Source organism: Sapajus apella, unplaced genomic scaffold (assembly GCF_009761245.1).
Source record: "Sapajus apella isolate SASKATOON/1434 unplaced genomic scaffold, GSC_monkey_1.0 scaffold67, whole genome shotgun sequence".
Lineage (NCBI taxonomy): Eukaryota > Metazoa > Chordata > Mammalia > Primates > Cebidae > Sapajus > Sapajus apella.
The window spans coordinates 5,821,218-5,840,123 of record NW_022437007.1 but is presented as its reverse complement, the minus strand read 5'-3'; the positions used below and the strand labels follow the sequence as shown (position 1 = coordinate 5,840,123).

The 18,906-nt window shown below is 33.4% G+C and overlaps 1 protein-coding gene across 11 annotated transcripts in view; it reads left to right on the top strand.

The window, feature by feature from the left end:
- The window catches only part of RAPGEF2 (Rap guanine nucleotide exchange factor 2), a 249,448-nt gene that overhangs the window by 127,117 nt on the left and 103,425 nt on the right, over positions 1–18,906 (top strand). For 9 of the 11 annotated variants that reach the window (XM_032248534.1, XM_032248532.1, XM_032248536.1 and 6 more), the window contains 3 exons: positions 3,332–3,407; positions 6,007–6,174; positions 8,436–8,453. In XM_032248534.1, the coding sequence (XP_032104425.1) occupies positions 3,332–3,407; positions 6,007–6,174; positions 8,436–8,453 (262 nt within the window). The remainder of the gene's footprint in view (positions 1–3,331; positions 3,408–6,006; positions 6,175–8,435; positions 8,454–18,906) is intronic. The other 2 variants (XM_032248533.1, XM_032248537.1) reach the window with 1 other exon arrangement.

The following is an 18,906-nucleotide window of genomic DNA, read 5'->3' as shown; positions in this document are numbered from 1 at the left end:
CAATAGGCTGTATCATCTAGCCTAGGTTTATAGTAGGCTATACCATCTGGGTTTGTGTATGTATACTCTGTGATGGTCAGACAACAGTAAAATTGCCAAACAACATATTTCCCAGAACATATCTCCATCCTTAAGCAATGTATGACTGTATGTTAACATATATTATTACTCACACATATTATTTTGCTATGTGTTATATGTTGTATATATAATATATTCACAAATATTTATATGTTAAATTTAAACAAAGGTTTCTCACATGAATCATACAATATGTGAGAAATAATAGATGTTTTATAGAGAGAAAAAATAAAGAACCTCAAATATAGGGTCATGTGTAAAAAATGAGATTAATGTTAGGGGAAAGAAAAATATTCATGTAATTGACTGTTCCAAATTCTGATTTAAAATAAAGATTAAGTATCCTTAATCCAAAACTTTCAAATCCAGAATGCTCCAAAACTTGAAATTTTTTGAGCACTGGCATGGTACTAAAAGGAAATGCCCATTGGAACATTTTAGATTTCATATTTCCAGAGCAGGGATGCTCCACCTATACATGTAAATATTCCAAAATCCAAAATAATCCAAAATCCAAAGCAGTTCTGGTTCTAAGCATTTTGGATAATGGATACTTGACCTGTATTTCAGTCATATTTGTTTACCTTCTGCCTAACTAGTTCTTTCACACAGTGTTTATCACTTCATTGTTCAATTATCATATAAAAGAGATAGGTTTCCAGTTTTTCTGTCATCAAACATAACTTCTCCTTTTTTCCCAAGATTTGCTGTTTGTTCAAAGTAGAGATTCTACTCTTTCTTATTCAAGTCCCAGGTTTTTGCCAAGAAACCCAAAAGTCCTCTTTATAGTGTCTCTTCTAAGTTTTTTTATTGTGGTAAAAAAAATGTGTAAAATACGTCATTTTAACTATTTTTAAATGTATGATTACTTTTAAGTGTGTGTTACAGTGACATTAATTACATTCACACAGTTGTGCAACCAGCAGCACCACCTTTTCTAAAACTTTTCTGTAACTCCACACGGAAACCCTGAAACCATTACACTTTCCAAACTGCTTTCTCCAACCCTTGGCAACCTCGAATTGACTTTCTGTCTCTCTGAATTTGCCTATTTTAGATATTTCATGTAAGTGGAATCATGTGATAGTTGTACTTTTGTGACTGGCTTGTTGTCTTTAATTTATGATTTCAAGGTTCATCCGTGTTGTAGCAGGTATCTGAACTTCATTCCTTTATACAGCTGAATAATATTACATCATGTGCATATGCCACAGCTTGTTTATCCATTCATCCATTGTTGGACACTTGGGTTGTTTCCACATTTTGACTACTGTGAATAGGGCTAAAATTGCTGTGTCATTTATTAATTCTATGTTCAGATTTTTGAGAAATCACCAAACTGTTTTCTACAGTGGTTATATCATTTTACATGCCCACCAGCAATGTGTAGGGTCCAAGTTCTCCACATTTTTTTTCTTTCTTAAAAAAGGGAAATAGTATAAAATTGTACCCATCTTTTTTTTAGACAAAGACTCGCTCTGTTGCCCAGGCTGGAGTGCAGTGGCACAATCTCTGCTCACTGCAACCTCCTGCCTCCTGGGTTCAAGTGATTCTCCCACCTCAGCGTCCCAAATAGCTGGGACTATACAGGCACATGCCACCACGCCCCGCTAATTTTTGTATTTTTAGTAGAGACAGAGTTTCACTGTGTTGCCCAAGCTGGTTTCGAACTCTTAGGCTCAAGAGGTCAGCCCTCCTCAGGCTCCCAAAATGCTGGGATTGCAAGCATGAGCCATTGTGCCTGGCCAGAAATGATTTGGAAAAGGACTTAATTATCTTTAGCAATCAGATAATTATTATTAAGGAAAAGGACTTAAGTGATGGCCTAGTCTAACCTGATAATCTATAAACAAATAAAATTTATCACATGATGTGGTTAAGATAGTTTGCTAGAGATTGCAGATGATAGAATGTGAGTGTTGGCTTTTCTGTTTTCTTCCTCTTACATGATGAGGCTCCTAATACATGAATCATTGTGTATTACCATGATATAAAGAGGATTATAAACGGAACAAAAATTTCCATAGGAGTCCTTCACAGTGCCTTATTAACTTGGAAAAACTTGTTCAGTGAAATATTTTTTTGGTAGAATTTTAAAACATTTTTTTCTTAAAGTTTATTAAATATGATTACCAAAAATTTTAATATTAGGCCAGTGGTGGTTTACACCTATAATCCCAGAACTTTGGGAGGCTGAGGAGGGAAGATTGATTGTGGCCCTAAGTTCAAGACCAACCTGGGCAACATAGCTTGACTTTGTCTCTACAAAAATTAAAAGAAAAGAAAAGAAAAAAAAAAGTAGCCAGATATAGTGGTACGCACCTGTAGTCCCAGGTACTTGGGAGTCTGAGGCAGGAGGGTTGCTTGAGTCCAGGAGTTCAAGGCTGCAGTGAGCTGTGATTGTACCACTGTAATCTGGCTTGGGTGGCAGAGTGAGACCCTGTCTCTTTAAAAAAAAAAAAAAAAAGTAATGTTAACTGGAGGGAAAGATTTTTGGAGAAGTGAATGAGTGAGTGAAGTGTTATGTTAACCAAGAGAGTTTCACCCAAATTCTCTGTTCTTGATTCTAGTTTGCATATCCCTATGTCAGAAATAATAATTCTTCTCCAATGTTAATGTGAGAATTCACCACAAGCAAGGCAAAGGTGCTATGTCTCTGTTCACTCATGCAGAGTTCTCGGGAGGAATGAGCTTTTTAGTCATACATCAGCCGAAATCACTTTACCATAAAAATAAAGTTTTAAGTTGATTATCTTTTTCTGAAAACATTTAGAAAAAGTTGATTTGAAAATTCAGGAAAATAAATGCACTTTTTAGGTGAAAAAAATGTTTAACCTAAGCAAGTTAAGTTATAAAGAGAATTAAATGTACATGCATTTTATACTTTTTTGGGATATTTCTATAGTTTGCTACTAAGACATTTCCTATCTCTACTGGAATATTGTCAAAGTTTACCTGAGGATGATTTAAAATAAGCTAACAGAAAACTCATTCATGTTAATAATTCTCCTTTACTTACATTATTAATTTGAAAATATTATGTTAGAATTTTCCAGAAGAATTTATGACTGAAACATAAGAATTTGAATGCTTTCTTGTCATTCTGTGTAAATTATTAAAGATAGTTCACTTTCTCCAATGTGTACTTTTTCTAATTGTTTTTAATTTTTATTTATCTGGAAGTTTGGCTTATGTTCACAATTCACCTGAGGTTGTCCTCATTGAATTTTTTTTTTTTTTTTTTTTCTAGTTTTGGCAAGCGTTCTGCAGGAAGTTTTAGGCGTGGCTGTGAATGCATTGTTTTAGAGCCTTCTGAAATGATTGTGGTAAGAATATTTCTGTGAGGACTGTTTTTCCCCTAATAAATTGTATGAAATAAAGGCATTTTTACAGACTGCTTGAATACTGTATTTTTGTTGAATAAAAGATATTGTATATTTTCTATAACATTAAATATATTTATTTTACAACTTTTTATTATGAATTTGAGTTCATAATTTATTATTTACAGGATTCAATTAAATACAAAACAATTTTAAAAGGTACAAGTAGCTAAGTGTTTGTTTTTTGTACTTTGTAATTCACTCTATAGTAATGCCATTTAATTGAAATTTGGGGAGAACCTCTTGATTGCAGGATTTTAGCTCTCCAAGTGTTGATCGGAATGAGTGAGTTACTTTAAATGAATTACTGGGTTTGCTGGTGTGAGAACAATTTTGGAATCTAAACATGCCTTCATTGTGAATAATTGTGAGGACTAACCAAATGGTACTTGTGTTCACTGTTAATTCATTTGTCAAAGTTTCTAAGATTTTTTTTTTTTTTTGAGACTGAGTTTCACTCTTGTTACCCAGGCTGGAGTGCAATGGCGCAATCTCGGCTCACCGCAACCTCCGCCTCCTGGGTTCAGGCAATTCTCCTGCCTAAACCTCCTGAGTAGCTGGGATTACAGGCACGCGCCACCATGCCCAGCTAATGTTTTTGTATTTTTAGTAGAGACAGGGTTTCACCATGTTGACCAGGATGGTCTTGATCTCTTGACCTCGTGATCCACCCGCCTCGGCCTCCCAAAGTGCTGGGATTACAGGCTTGAGCCACCGCCCCCGGCCTCTAAGATTTTTTAAATGAGGAATTATTTTTTATTTTTAAAAATACAAGAACATCATTTGAATTATTTCAAGTAATTAAAAGGAAATTTTGGGGACTATTATGCTAAACACTCTGTTGACATCTTTTCTCTTTTTTAATGGAATTTTGTGACTTAAAACATTTATTAAGAGAGATTATACATAGAACACATTATTAAAATAGATACTAGCAACATAATTATTTTCCTTGAAGCTAAAAACCAAACCTATCATTTTTTTTCTTACTGTATAAGAATGATATTAAGATAGGATAATATGTACCCTATAAAAAAATTAGTAACAAAAATAAATTGAGGTAAAAGGGGAGTTTCCCAGCTTTGACATTCAGTTGATATTCTTACTGTCCCCATCCAGCATTGTAGTTGGGAAGGAAGATCTTGTAAAGTAAATGATGACCAAATAAAGATGATGATGGAAACTTTTATTCACATTTAGTAAAGTATTTGGTAAACAATTCTAGCTAGGTCTCTTTTCAGGGAAGATGTAGGGTTTTTCCCTGTGATGTAGGAGAGGAATTCTGTCAGAAATGAGAACTTCCTCATCAAAGCTACCAAACTTTTTGCAGAAGTCACTAAAATAATTGGTAAAATTTTACAAAATGTACTCAAGTGAGAAAGTAGCATAGTTATGAGTAAGGATTGAGGATTGGGAAGAATGTAGGCAGATACATAGCACTTTGTAATAGTAGATAGTCTAGATATTTCCTTGAGATTTTATCCTTTGTTGATGCTATTTTTAGATTTCTCTGAAGGATTTTTAGTCTTTAAAATTGGGTATTTTATACTTACTGATTATACACAAACTACTAGATTTGCTGGCATGAGAACAGTTTTGTAACCTAAACATGCCTCCATTACAAGCAGTTGCGTGAGGAATAACCTAATGTAACTTTTGTTCTGTGTTCATTATCAGCGTTTCTTAAAAAAAAAAAAAAAAAAAAAAAAATTTTTTTTTTTTTTTTTTTTAAAAAGGTTTTTTGGCCTGACACCCAGTCTTGGCCTGATACCCAGTGCAATAGCACAATCTCAGCTCACTGCAACCTCTGCCTCCTGGGTTCAAGCAATTCTCCTGCCTCAGCGTCTCGAGTAGGTGGGATTACAGGCATGTTCCACCATGCCCAGCTAATTTTTTATATCTTTAGTAGAGACTGGGTTTCACCATGTTGGCCAGGCTGATCTCAAGCTCCTGACCTCATGATCTGCCTGCCTTGGCCTCCCAAAGTGCTGGCCTAAAAATTTTTTAAATGAGGAATTACTTTAAACAACACTATTAATAAAAAAAGAAACTGAAGCTACGGGATGAAAGTAGAAAGAGAAACCCTTGCATAACCTACCAAAGCCATTCTGTTAGCAGTCCTGTTTGAGTCATTCAGGATTTGGAGGTTTTACAGATTTCCATGGGGGTGGGGGGGTTTCCCACTTTGCTTAAGACAGTGTGGCAGTTGCCTTCATAATGTGTGGTAATATATCCTGTGAGATCTTTCACTAATAAATCAGTACAAAGACTGCTGAAAATATCCTTCCCTTTGAAACTACAGGAAATTCAAGAGTTACCCATATTATCCTAAGTGGAACTGAAAATGCCTCCTCATAAAAGAAATGTTACTCAAAACCAATTAGTTCCAGAGAAGTTCAAAGACATTTTGAAGTTTTAGTTTGTCCACAGATGTCTTTGCAAGATGATTGAATATGGGTTATCTGTAAGTTTCTTTCTGTATCTAGTATTAATATGGAATGTTGTGTTTGGAGAAATGAAATTTTTGGGGGTTTTATTTCAGGTGGACTATATGGATGAAAATGAAGAATATTTTCAGCGTCAAGCTTCCCATAGACAGTCTCGAAGGAGATTTAGAAAAATCAACCAGAAAGGGGAAAGACAAACAATTATTGACACTGTGGATCCTTATCCCATGGGCAAACCTCCTTTGCCTAGAGGCTATCACACGGTAAGTTATACAAGTATAATATTTTTATCTATTTCTAGTTTTCTGTTGAGGTTTTGTGAAAAGAAACTAAATTTTCAATTTTTGACAAATCTTTTCAATGATATTTATACATTAAGTATACTAAATAGATTTTGCTGGAAACAAACATTATATGATTAGTTTTTAAAAGACATTGAAATAAGATGTCAACAGTCTTTGCTAGCTCCTTTATTTCTTAAATTGTTTTCTGAAGATCAGCTTTCTTATAATTGTCATTGGAATATTTTAAGTAGTTTTACCTTAATCAACATTGTAGCCACCTCCTGTGCACTCCAATCTTCACTCTCAACCCAAATACCTGCTATCATACTTGTTTTCCATTTTAAAAGTAGATATGAAAAAATTACCTTTTTTATAGCTTTTTATACCTTTTTGAGAATATCTGAGATTTATTTTTTAATGCAGTGAAGTAAGAATAATTTGAAATAATGCTTTTTAAAATCTCAATGTGAAGATGCCCTGAAATATTTCTAATAGGTTCCAAGATTCTCTTAAAGGCAGGCAGACATAACCCGGTTGATTGTCATTTATGTCATAAACATTGAAAAATAAACTGCTTTTTATGTTTGAGAAAACCAAGACACAGATAATGAGTGCTTTGTTCAAGATCTCAATAAAGTCACTTTAAAGCCTTATTTTTCTTATTCCTTTGTTTTTTAAGAACAAAGTAGCTTAATTCCTGAGTACGTTGTAATAATGTGAAAGATCGTTTATGTATATGCTATTGAGTAGTTTTTTATGTAAAATTAATTTTAAAATAAAAATAGATAATAATAACTATTTTACTTTCCCCAGTTATTTTCCTTACCTTTTTCTTTCTTTCTGCAAATAAGTATAAATACAAAATGCATGGGGAAATGTATATAGACTTAAAATTATTTACTCAATTTTTATTATGTTTAAATGACATATCTTATACCCACACTTCATATATTCTATTTCTCAGAGAGCTCTTTATATTTGAATACTTAATGTGGTTTTGACCACTAGCAACTTGCCTCCTCTTCTTGCTACCCATGAAGTATTTTAGTTTAACATGAATTTCATAGTTGAATCATTTCATTGAACTCATTTGGAAAGGATTGCTTTTTGCTTCTCACAAAGACATCTTTGTCTGTTGGAGAGACTTAGTATTAAAAAACCATGAAAGGTTTTTTTGTTACCATTGTCCATAAAAGAAGGTAATATTTTTAGGGTTGATATAGCATTATGAAAGAAGGAAATATGTATTAAAAATAGTTACACATGTTAATAGTGCAACATAGATAATATTTTAACCTAACATTAATATTAATTTTTTTCTGCTTTGGAATTGTTTTTCCAGATTATTTTTTTAACTAAAATAATCAGTGGGAGTATGGATTATTTAAATGTAGTGTTAAAGTTGGTTGGTTTGTTTTTATAGTCGTATTTGTCACAGTTTAGTTGGGTGGGCCATTTAATAACTGTGTTTCTCCCCCCGCGCCCCCAGTGTTTCCCCCTTTATGGAAAGCTTCATTCAGTTTCCTTAGGCTCCCCTTTCATTATTTGTTTTAAAAAATGTATTTCTTTTATTATAAGTTACAAGACTTTTTTTAGTGGATTTTTAAGAATGCCTTACCTAGCCAACAGAAACTTTTAGGGAAAATTCAATACTAGAATGAAAAATTTGGCTTGTTTACTAATGAATCATATACTGGTTTACTAATACGTGACATGTGATATTAATTTTATTAAGTGAGTTAAGATTGGCAACAACATGATCATAAGAGTTGCATCCTTTTTGAGGTGTAAATGACATTGTAATTATATTTTCTTATTAAATTAATACATAATTTTTATATAGGAAGATCACAAAATTTTGTTTTGTATATATGATACCACATAGTAAAAAGAATCACATAGAAATTATTATTCTTTATTAGCACTACGTCATACTTATTTATTCTTAACAGAAATAGTTCTCTTTGAAAGAAATTGGCTAATAGGGAAGGACTGAGGGTGAAAAGTTTATTTAGAAGAATTGCATGATCAACTTCACAGGTGATTTAAAGTGATTGCAAGTGCATTGAAAGTGCATGGCTAAAGAACATGGAAAGCATTATACATATAGCCGATTCTATATGATCATTCTTAACCTAATTTAACATTATCTTCATTTTGGCAAATGTAATATAGCATGTCTGATAATGTTCATCTTTTCCTTTCCTCCTTTATGGCACTCATTTCATTTTGGCTCAAAGGAATGCACTAAATCTCAGGTATTGTAATTTGTGTGTGGTCTCCTGACACTAACCCTAAGTTTATGTGTGAATTTGCACTGTTACTAATGAATTTATAATATTGATATGTTTTGCTTGGCCTTGTCCTTTTGGATTTTGCCCCTGATTTACTTTGAAACTGTCAGTGGTTTGGGTGGTAGAATAGGCTGCTTATCTGTATAGACCTGGGGATGGATTGTCCATGTTGAAGAAAGAATTCAAGTGCAAGCTACTTATTTTTAAATATGAATGGAGCACTTAAAAATGAATGGAACAGCTAACCTCTTTGCAAATAAAAAAATGAAAAGAGGCAGGCAGACATAAAGGATTTTTTTTCCTTTTTATGTGAAAGCTTATGGGAAATTCATTAGAAACTTACATTTTAAATGCTATAGATGAAAACTTTAAAGTTCAGGAATCCCAATATGGAGAACATTTTGGGAGGCCTCTGGTAAAATTTCAGTCAGATTTTTTTTTTAAAAACTTAGTCAAAAAGAAAACAAAGTTTAAAATCTCTTGTATTTTCTTATTTGTACTTTGTTTTTAACAAGATTTCATGCTTTTATGTCATTCTGCATTTTAATTGAGGTCTGTATTAATCTCCTTGCTCACTTCTTTCATGCCAGTGCATGACTAAGTAATGTACTAAGTACTAAAGTACATGACTAAAGTACTGTACTAAGTACTAAAATCTATGATTTTCAGTGTGATTTCTTGAAGGTCTAGATTACATTTGGGTTTATTACCAGGGAATTTTGAGTCAAGGAAGAAAAACTGATTTATTTCTAAAAACTAATTGGTTAAGTAACTAGTAGCATTTTATGGTTGTGTTTTATTACTGTATAGAGAAAATATAATGAATAATTTATTCACATTAGGGGATATCTATCGTCAGTATATCTTTGGCTATTAGAGTAACTTTGCCTAAAAGTATGAATTTTATGTATAATTTTTCAAATTAAAATGAGGCAGTTCCTTTATGTTCTGTACATACTCTAGAGAATACATGTAAGAATTCCACAGGTGGCATGATTGCTATATTGGTTTTTGAAAGCACTACTAATTTTTAAATGATGTGGTAAATCTAAAACATTTTTATATAATTTAAAAATTTCATGTAAGTTAAATAAAATTTAAAAATTGTACACAGTTTTTTGTACATCGGTGTTTTGAGCTTTTCTCTGGAAAGAGTATACTTAAAATATATATAACATAATACTTTAAAAGATAAATCAGTATGTAATTGATCTTCCTCTTTTTTTTAGCATAAATTGCCAGTCTAATTCCTACTTAGAACTTAGAATTAATTTAAAATGTACACTGAGTTATGATCTGTACCTTATGTACACTTTTTAAAATTAGATGTGTTGCAATAGTTTAAAATGGATTATAATGATTTTCTTCAGAAACCATCCATGTAGTGTGTTTTTGGGACATTTTTCAAGGCAAGTGTGTGAGGTTTGCAGAGAGAATAGCATTTTAAAATGCAGTGAGAAAGGAAGATTAGAGATGGCTTTCATTAGCATTTTCTTACATTTTGATGAGTTGAGATTGAGGCTGTATTTAAAATGGCTAAAAAATAAGATTTAGCATGAATTTTCAGTCTTAGAGTGAGTAGATTATAGAGACAGGTAATAAGGTTTCTGGCAGAGGCTGGAAGATTTGGGGTCTGTCACTAAAGAGACTGTCTTGGGACTTGGCGTGGTAAAAGTTTACCTTGTCTCCAGGTTCAGAATAGGGCAGGAGAAGAAAACTATGTTTATTTACCCATAGTTTCAAGCCTTCTCTGTATTGATCAGCAATTTATTCTAGAAGTTTGTGTGGGAAGGAAAATCTGAATTTCATAATAAAAACGGAGAGGAGAGGAAGGACCATTTTAACTTTTACCTTATCGGAATGACGTGGGAAGCTGGTACATTCCTCCTTCATCATGTATTCCTTCTGTGATTTTAATGAGGAAAAAACCCAGCTCTTCAATTTTCCTGGTTTGGAAAGAGGAAAACTATACAGAGAGATATTAGACTAAAGAGTGAAGAAAACTTGGCCAAACTGTAGAGGTTATGTGTCCCTACTGACATTTCATAATTTCCATCCTTCCTAGCCTGGTGGCAATGTCAAAAATGCTCTCCACACTTTAAAGTTCTGATTGACCCCACACCCCCACTCCTACTTACCAAAAAATATGACTCCACTTTATCCAAATCTGAATCAGGAGAATTTGAACAGTGTAAATAAAACATATTTATAAAGTTTCAGTCAATGCAAAATTTTTTAAATAATAAAAAACTCATTGGTCATGTAAAAGGATATCTCCCAAACATTTTATTAGTAGTCCTTTTCTACAGTGTGAATATACAGTCTAGAGTACTGTTTTATAAAGTTACATTGAATTTTCCAGTAGATGAGGTTAATGTTCTTGGGAGAGAATATGCAAAAGTAATAGAAAATATTATATAAAATTAAGTTAATATAATCTAAGTTGAATGCCATAAAATATTAAAATTTATGTAAATAATTTTTATTGTGGTCAGTGATAATACAATATTTTAAAAATGTGGCTGCAGTGTAATAAAATTGATTCATATATGAGGCTTATGAAAATCAGTCCCATTATTAAAATAAGGTTATTATTCTGTATAATACAAGACAAATTCTATTTCTTAAATTGGGTATATAAGATATAACCATTCCTAGGATATATCTTATATATCTCTGAGGTCAGTATTTTTCTCGAGATAGATTTAAGTTGGTTTCTCCTTCAGTTAAAGACTTCATGGTAGTTTTGGTTAGTTTCAAAAATAATTTGGTTATTGAAACAAATGAAAACATTACAGCATTTAGTTTCTGTTGTGCACATTTATTTGACATTTAGGCTTTTCGACTCAAGTTAATGTTCTTAAATTAGAAGTAGGCAATATTTTTACCCATGTCATGTTTTTGCTTTGTCATTTATATTTTATTCAGTTTTTTACTGAGGTTTCCTTAGGTTTGACTCAGTATTTGCTACTTAAAATAAGAGATATATTTTGAGCAGTATATAATGACTTGTATAGCTAGTAAATTTCCTAGAATATTTCAGATTTTACCTTCAGTTCATACACTATCACACCTGGCTATAATTAATATGATACAAATCGGTATATATATATATATATATATATATATATATATTATTCAAATCCAGGGGAAATTTCTCAGTTATCTTAATTTTTTTTTCTTTTAAAATTTAAATTTATGAAGCATTTGTTTGCTTAATTGGACCTGAAGGCTTGTCTTCAATATTATTATCAGTGTTTCTCTGTGAATTATAATAGGGTGGAGTTTCAGGAAATTTTTGTATTTTAATTGTTGTATCATAGAGAGGAAAGCTCAGTATTTTCATTTTTGGTCATTTAACAAATATTTATTGAGTGCCCACTGTGTTTCAGGCTGTCCCAGACTCTAGATACATAAAAGTCTGCAACACAGAATCTGCCCCCTTTACCTTAATAGTCTCACAGGGAATACAGTTAAATAAATGGTACACACCCAAGGCCCCTAAAGGAGTCAGGGATGGTCTCCTCAACCACCCTAATGTCTTGGCTCAAATAAAAATGTTTTGTACAGAAAGAATCTTATTTGTTCAAAGATTTAGATGTTGAGTGGTCATAGGGTTTTTGAAAGCCACATTGAAAGCTGAACTTTTTTCATGACTGTAAGTAACACCAAAGAGACTGCAACAGAGGTATGGCATACTGAGGTTTACATTTAAATAAATTAATCTGGTTCCAAGATGCGATAGATTTTGGGTATAGGGATGGTAACCGTCTCCCCAAGACGGGGACCACAAGTAATGGAAATGGAAGTAGTGGCAACTAGAGTAAGAATGAAAGGTGAGGGGTTTAAGTGTTATTCAGGGGAAGAAAGTAGAAATAATTTACATTTTAAAATAAAGCTTTAGCTCTAATTCATTAATTTCTGATGATTTGCTTTGTGGGCAGTACTTTGTATTTCAATAGTGTTTAGTGACTATATGAATACAAACACTTCAGTGAGAGTTTGAGGTGGACTAGTTTGAAGCATATTATTCTTTAATCCAGGAAAGCTGAATAGAAATGTAAAAACTGAATTAGGTAATAAAGAATGGAAAAGAGAATGTGGAGAGAGTGTTAGAGAGTGATAACCCCCCCACACACAGATTTTACTAAAATTTATTATTTGGACGCCTGATGCAGATGTTTCATCAGAAGTGTCTTTGGAGAGTGGTGTCAAAAGTATCCTTTGCTTTTCACGGCCATTATCGGCAGATTTACTAGCTCCTCTTTACCCTAGATCATGTTGCATTTTAACATCCTGCAGAAAGCTCCCTGTGGAAAAGTCTCTGAACAATAGGTGGATGTATCAGTACTGTGCTGTGTGTGCTGCAATTTCTGGCAAAATGCAGCATGTTAAAGCTGCTACAGTGGTCTCAACCTCCTTGCTTTGGTGGAACTAATTATCTTTCTTGCGGTTATAATTGGGTATTTATGTTGACTTAATTTATATGGATTGGGAAATTACACTATAGAGTGTACAGAAATTGAAATGTAAATCAGGAAATAATTTTAAAAATAAAATGATTTCTCATGCTATTAACAGCATGCATTGTAAATTCATGCAAGGCAGTTGAGAATGGTATGCAGTGTGCTGTTTACCCAAGTATCAGCTTCTGTTGAAGGATGTCTATTTTTATATATTACATCATCTCTGCTACAGAACTCTGGTGTCCACTGGGATTTACTGTTCTTTCATTCCATTTTGAAAGAAAGCTTGTATCGATGTCATAATTGGACCCATCTTTTGGTTGCACTTGGAAATTGAAAGTAATAAGGGTGTTGTGTAGTAAGTCATGCAATATTTCAAGCAATTTACTTGTCAAAAAGATCACTGCCACTTTGTCTTGCCTCTGCCTGTGAACACTAGTGGCTCTCTGCGCTTGTACATGTTTTAAATATACTTGGCTAAAATTTAGCTTTTAATTGCAACAGCGAAGATGCTTTTCATCCTCGACTGTTTGATTTCTTATCATGTGATTGTTTTTTTTGTCATGAGATTTTGCAGAGCTACAGGCTGATTTTAAAAATGTCTCTTTGGAAAAATCTACTTTGATATTCAGACCTATTTTCTGCCAGTGCTGAATTGATCTTTTTACAGTTATCTGTTGTAAGTTGTCTGTTTTCACTGTTTGAAATATCAGGTGCTTGGAAATACCCTCATTTGGTTTTGAATGCAGTTTTAAAACATTATTAGCCTGAAGTGCCGCTCTGTTAGCTGTAAGATATTGTTGACCTCTGGACGAAACTCTAGCATTTTATGGAGTGTATAGATGTTAGGTTTTAAATCACTTGTGAAAGAGAATTTTTTAATTCTTTATATTAAGATAATTAAAATACCTAATAATACTATATATATTTATGTATATAAAATTTCCGCCTTATTTTCTCTGAGAAATTTAGGCAGTATTATCTGTGGTATTTTAATAGTAAACTTTTTTAAAAAACTGATCAGGGACAAACCTCCACTTCTTTTTTTCAGTAACAGCTTCTTTGAGATAGAATTCACATGCCGTACAACTTTCACGTATTTAAAATATGTAAGTTAATTGTTTTTCTTTTTTGGTTAAAGAAACCCAAATAACATTAATGTTACCATCATAATGTTTTTATGGTACAGCTCAGTAGTGTTAAGTATATTAATAGTAAACTTTGCCTGACTGAGCATATCCATTTCACAGATGTACCACCTAGCATCCTTTGTGATAATTAAAATTACTCATATTGGGAAATATGGCAAAAAAAGTAAAATTACACATAGGCTAAAAAATACCTTTAAAGCTATTTGGGGGAAAAGTAATTGAGAATCTATTTTAAAAGCCTTATTGCATAATTGTATTAGAGCAATTTCTTATGGACTCAGTAAATGATCAGATATCGTCTCCTACTACCTTAAACCTTCCTTTTAAGTGGAAGACAGAAGACAACATATATGGTGCAGTGTATACTGCTCGGTTGACGGGTGCACCAGGATCTCACAGTTCACCACTAAAGAACTTACTCTTGTAACCAAATACCACCTGTACCCAAATAACTTATGGAAAAATAATAATAATAATAATAATTAAGTGGAAGACAGGTGGTAGTTGGATGTAATATGACATTTGGAATAGCTGGCCTAGGGGAGAAATGGTATGGCAGCAGAGTGGACCAATCTGTAATATGAATTGCTCCTTTGGAATAAATAGTAGTTACAAAGGGAAATATTTGAGGATAAAAAAGAAAATACTCAGGGTGTCTTGATTCTTACTCAAATGTCTATGAAAATAGCGATGGTAATCTTTCATCTGTGGTTTTGATACAATGCAGAAGGCATTTGAGAGTGTTGGAAAATAAAGTCAAAACCTCAAAATAAATTGTAACGTTTCCCTTTCACGAATTATTGGCACACTTCTATATTTCTCTTTTTTTGTTCTGTTTTCTTCTTTTGAGACAGGATCTCTTGCTTTGTCACCCAAGCTGGAGTGCAGTGGCATGATCTTGGCTCACTGCAACCTCTGCTTCCCAGGCTTAGGAAATCCTCCCACCTGTGCCTCCCTAGTAGCTGAGACTACAGGCATGAGCCAGCATGCTCGGCTCATTTTTGTGTTTTTTTGTAGAGACAGGGTGTCGCCATGTTGCCCAGGCTGGGTTCAAACTCCTGAGCGCAAGCGATCTGCCTGCCTTGGCCTCCCAAAGTGCTGGGATTATAGGCACCCGGCATTATATTTCTTTATAAAAAATTTTTAAACTGAACCTTTTAAAAGCTGTTTGAATTGTCAGAACTTTTGGAACACTCAGGAAAGTTCTTAGAAAGGATCATTTTGACATTTGTTAATTTATGAAATAAACATATCCCTAACCAGCTGGGATGTAGAGAATACTTGAACATCACTGATATTCTTGATGTCCTTTACAATGAGCATTATTGAGGAGCACTTGACAGCTCAGTTTAAAAACTACTCTTTGGTATAAACCTTTGCCTAACTTTTAGTATTAACTTTGGTTTAGAGTGAAAGAATGGCTAGCATTCTGCAAGTGGATTAAGGTGTCAATCAGAGGGTTCTACTGAAGTGAGTGTAAACAGGAAATCTAAGGACAGTTGATAACTGTGCATTCTTTCGCATCAGCTAAGAGAGGCTGATTGTTTTCTAGTTGCAGCAGTTTTCAGTTTCATCTCTGGACTCCTTTAAACTTCTAAAATTTTACCTTGGCTCTAGTGAGCTTTTGTTTCTCTCTACTATTTACCATATTAGATATTGAAACAGAGTAAGTTTTAAATATGTATCCATTGATTAATTTAAAAATAGTAGTAAACCTATTACACATTAACATGAGAGTTTTCAAGGGGAAAATGTTTCATAAAACAAAAATTTATAAGAAGAATGATAGTGTTTTATACTTTAGCAAGTATGTTTACTATTGATCTCATAGTTGGATTCTCATGTCTGTATTCAGTCTGTTGTGATATGCTGTTCTGGTTGAAGTATATAAAGTATATGAAGAAAATCTGGCTTCACATGCATAGATAGTTGCAAAAGGGAACAGTATTTTAACAGCTTTCAAAAATAATTGTGGATGTTCTTTGAAAGGCTGCACCAAAATTCAACCAGTAGTGGTTTCTGAAAGATTAGTTGCAATGAGGAATTTAAAACCATGTTAGTGAACTTTCCTTATTCTCTTTTATTAAAACCCATTGGTCTTACTTGCACATTGAAAGGATCTTTTTACTTACGCATGCTTTTGTAACATCATGCATTGGTCACTGGGTTAAACAGTCTTCTGAATTTTGGCCCATTATACAATATAAAGAAAAATCACATTTGTTAATATCACCACAGGTCTCATAAAGAAAGGGCTTTTAATTATTAAAAAGCTGCCAAACTTAGTGTGTTAGATATGTTTTTCAAAATTCTTTTGGTTGAAACTTCAAATTTTATCATTAGCAAAGTACTATCAGCTGTTTTTCTTCAAGTGACAAGCTCATTTTGTTCATTTTTAGAAAATATCTGCCAGATACCCAAGTCTGAATAACCATAGTTTTTTTTTTTATTTGTCCTTTCAAATAAAAATGTTTTTCTGTGAAAAAAGGGGCTAGTTCACTCAGAACTTAAATAATTGCACATTTTTCCCTTGAGACAACCATTGTACATTGTAACAAAAGTGCTTTATGCAAACTTCTCACTTCATCATACAGAATATTAAAAGGACCTATACTAATAGGTGGAGATTTAATGCAGTTAATTATTACTGCTTTATCTAAGACACTTTAAAATAATACTGGCTTTTTTTTTTTTTTGCCACTGTGAGTGGTGGTAAAGAATACAACGACCATATTGGTAATACAGTGGTTACATAATAGTAGGGATGCCAGCGTTTTGATATATGCTAAGATATCAGTCAGGTTGTATCCATTTTTGCTTTTGCACATCAGCACAGTGAAAAAAAAGCACATAGCATTTTAGTGTCATAATGAAAACACAGTTTGACTTTATGAACTACTTAAGAGTCTTGGGGACCTGAGACCATGCTTTGTGAACTAGCCTCTTACAGGTTTGATTCACTGGTTCTTCAGATTTTATTTGTATAGTATATTAGTCAGAGTTCTGCAGAGAAACAGAACCAGTAGAGTGTTAGGGGAAGGAGATGTTAAGGAATTGGCATATGCTATTGTGGAAGCTGACAAGTTTAAAATCTGTACCTAATACATAATACAGCATGACTCTTTTTTTTTAGACAAAGACTCGCTCTGTTGCCCAGGCTGGAGTGGAGTGCAGTGGCACAATCTCTGCTCACTGCACCCTCTGCCTCCTGGGTTCAAGTGATTCTCCCACCTCAGCGTCCCAAGTAGCTGGGACTATACAGGCACATGCCACCATGCCTGGCTAAGTTTTGTGTTTTTATTAGAGACAAGGTTTCAGCATTTTGGCCAGGCTGGTCTTGAACTCCTGACCTCAGGTGATCTCCCCATCTCAACCTCCCAAAGTGCTGGGATTACAGGCGTGAGCCATCACGCTCGGTCAGCATGACTCTTAAAATATAGTCATATGCTGCATAATGACATTTTTGTCAGTGAAGGACCACATATACAACATTGGTCCTGTAAGATTACAGTACAGTATTTTTACTGTAGCTTTTCTGTGTTTAGGTATGTTTACATATACAAATACTGACCATTGTATTACACTTGCCTACAGGACTCAGTATAGTGACATGCTGTACAGGTTTTTCACCTAGGAGCAATAGGCTATCGCATAGAGCCTAACTAGGTATGTAGTAGGCAGCATCGTTTAGGTTTGTGTAAGTACTCCATGATGTTTGAACAAAGACAAAATCACCCAATGATGCCTTTCTCAGAATGTATTCCCTGTCATTCTGTCATTATGACGTGTTACCATTTTTAAAACGTTCTTCTCAAAATTCCCCTTACATTATTTCTAGAATTCTTCACTTTCTTTTGCTCTATTTTGAATATATAATGTATTTTTTTAACTGGTACCTTTGTGCTGCTTTCATTCTTTTTCTATCTCCTTATTCTTATATTAAAACATTAGTGGCCAGTTTCCCTTGTTACCGCAAGGTGTGATTGACAGCTCATGACTCTACTCTGACATTCAAAATGATTTCAGTAATCACCTACTATAAAGCCAAATAATTGTCTGAGGGGATAGAGCTGCCTTTGGAAAGGCACTGGAAATGTTGTTGTCTCTGCTCCTCAAATTTGAAATGGTGGGTCTCCCTTGGTGAAAGCTGAAATAACCACATGAATATTCTATGTAATAAGGTGTCACCATTGATTTATGCATTGTTTCTGGGTAAATTTTTTCTTTAAATAGTTGTCTTGTTTTCTTCCATACTGTGTTTTTACTTTTATTTAAATACCATGTTTTGTAGTACTCTGATTGTATTATTAATATCTTGTTAGTTTTGTTTTTAATCTTAAAAATTCACTGGATTTAGTGATGTATACTTTTAAATTTTGGATGAACAGATTTTAATTTTGCTTTATGTATTGGAAAAACTTTTTACTTCCTGTAAAACATAAATTGTCCAGAAAACAGGTTTTATTATACATTTGCTCTTAAGACAGTCTTTTAGTAAGCATTTCATAGATGATCAGTACATTTTGTTTATGTCTAGCACACTGTTGAACTGACCAACATGACTTCTGAAGTTCATCTCTGATTTCTTTTTTTAATTTAATTTAAAGTTCCAGGATATATGTCCAGGATGTGCAGCTTTTTTACATAGGTAAATGTGTACCATGGTGGTTTGCTGCACCTGTCAACCCATCATCTAGGTATTAACTCCATGTATTAGCTTTATTTATCCTGATGTTCTCCCCACAAACCTTCGCAGGCCACAGTGTATGTTGTTCCCCTCCCTGTGTCCATGTGTTCTCA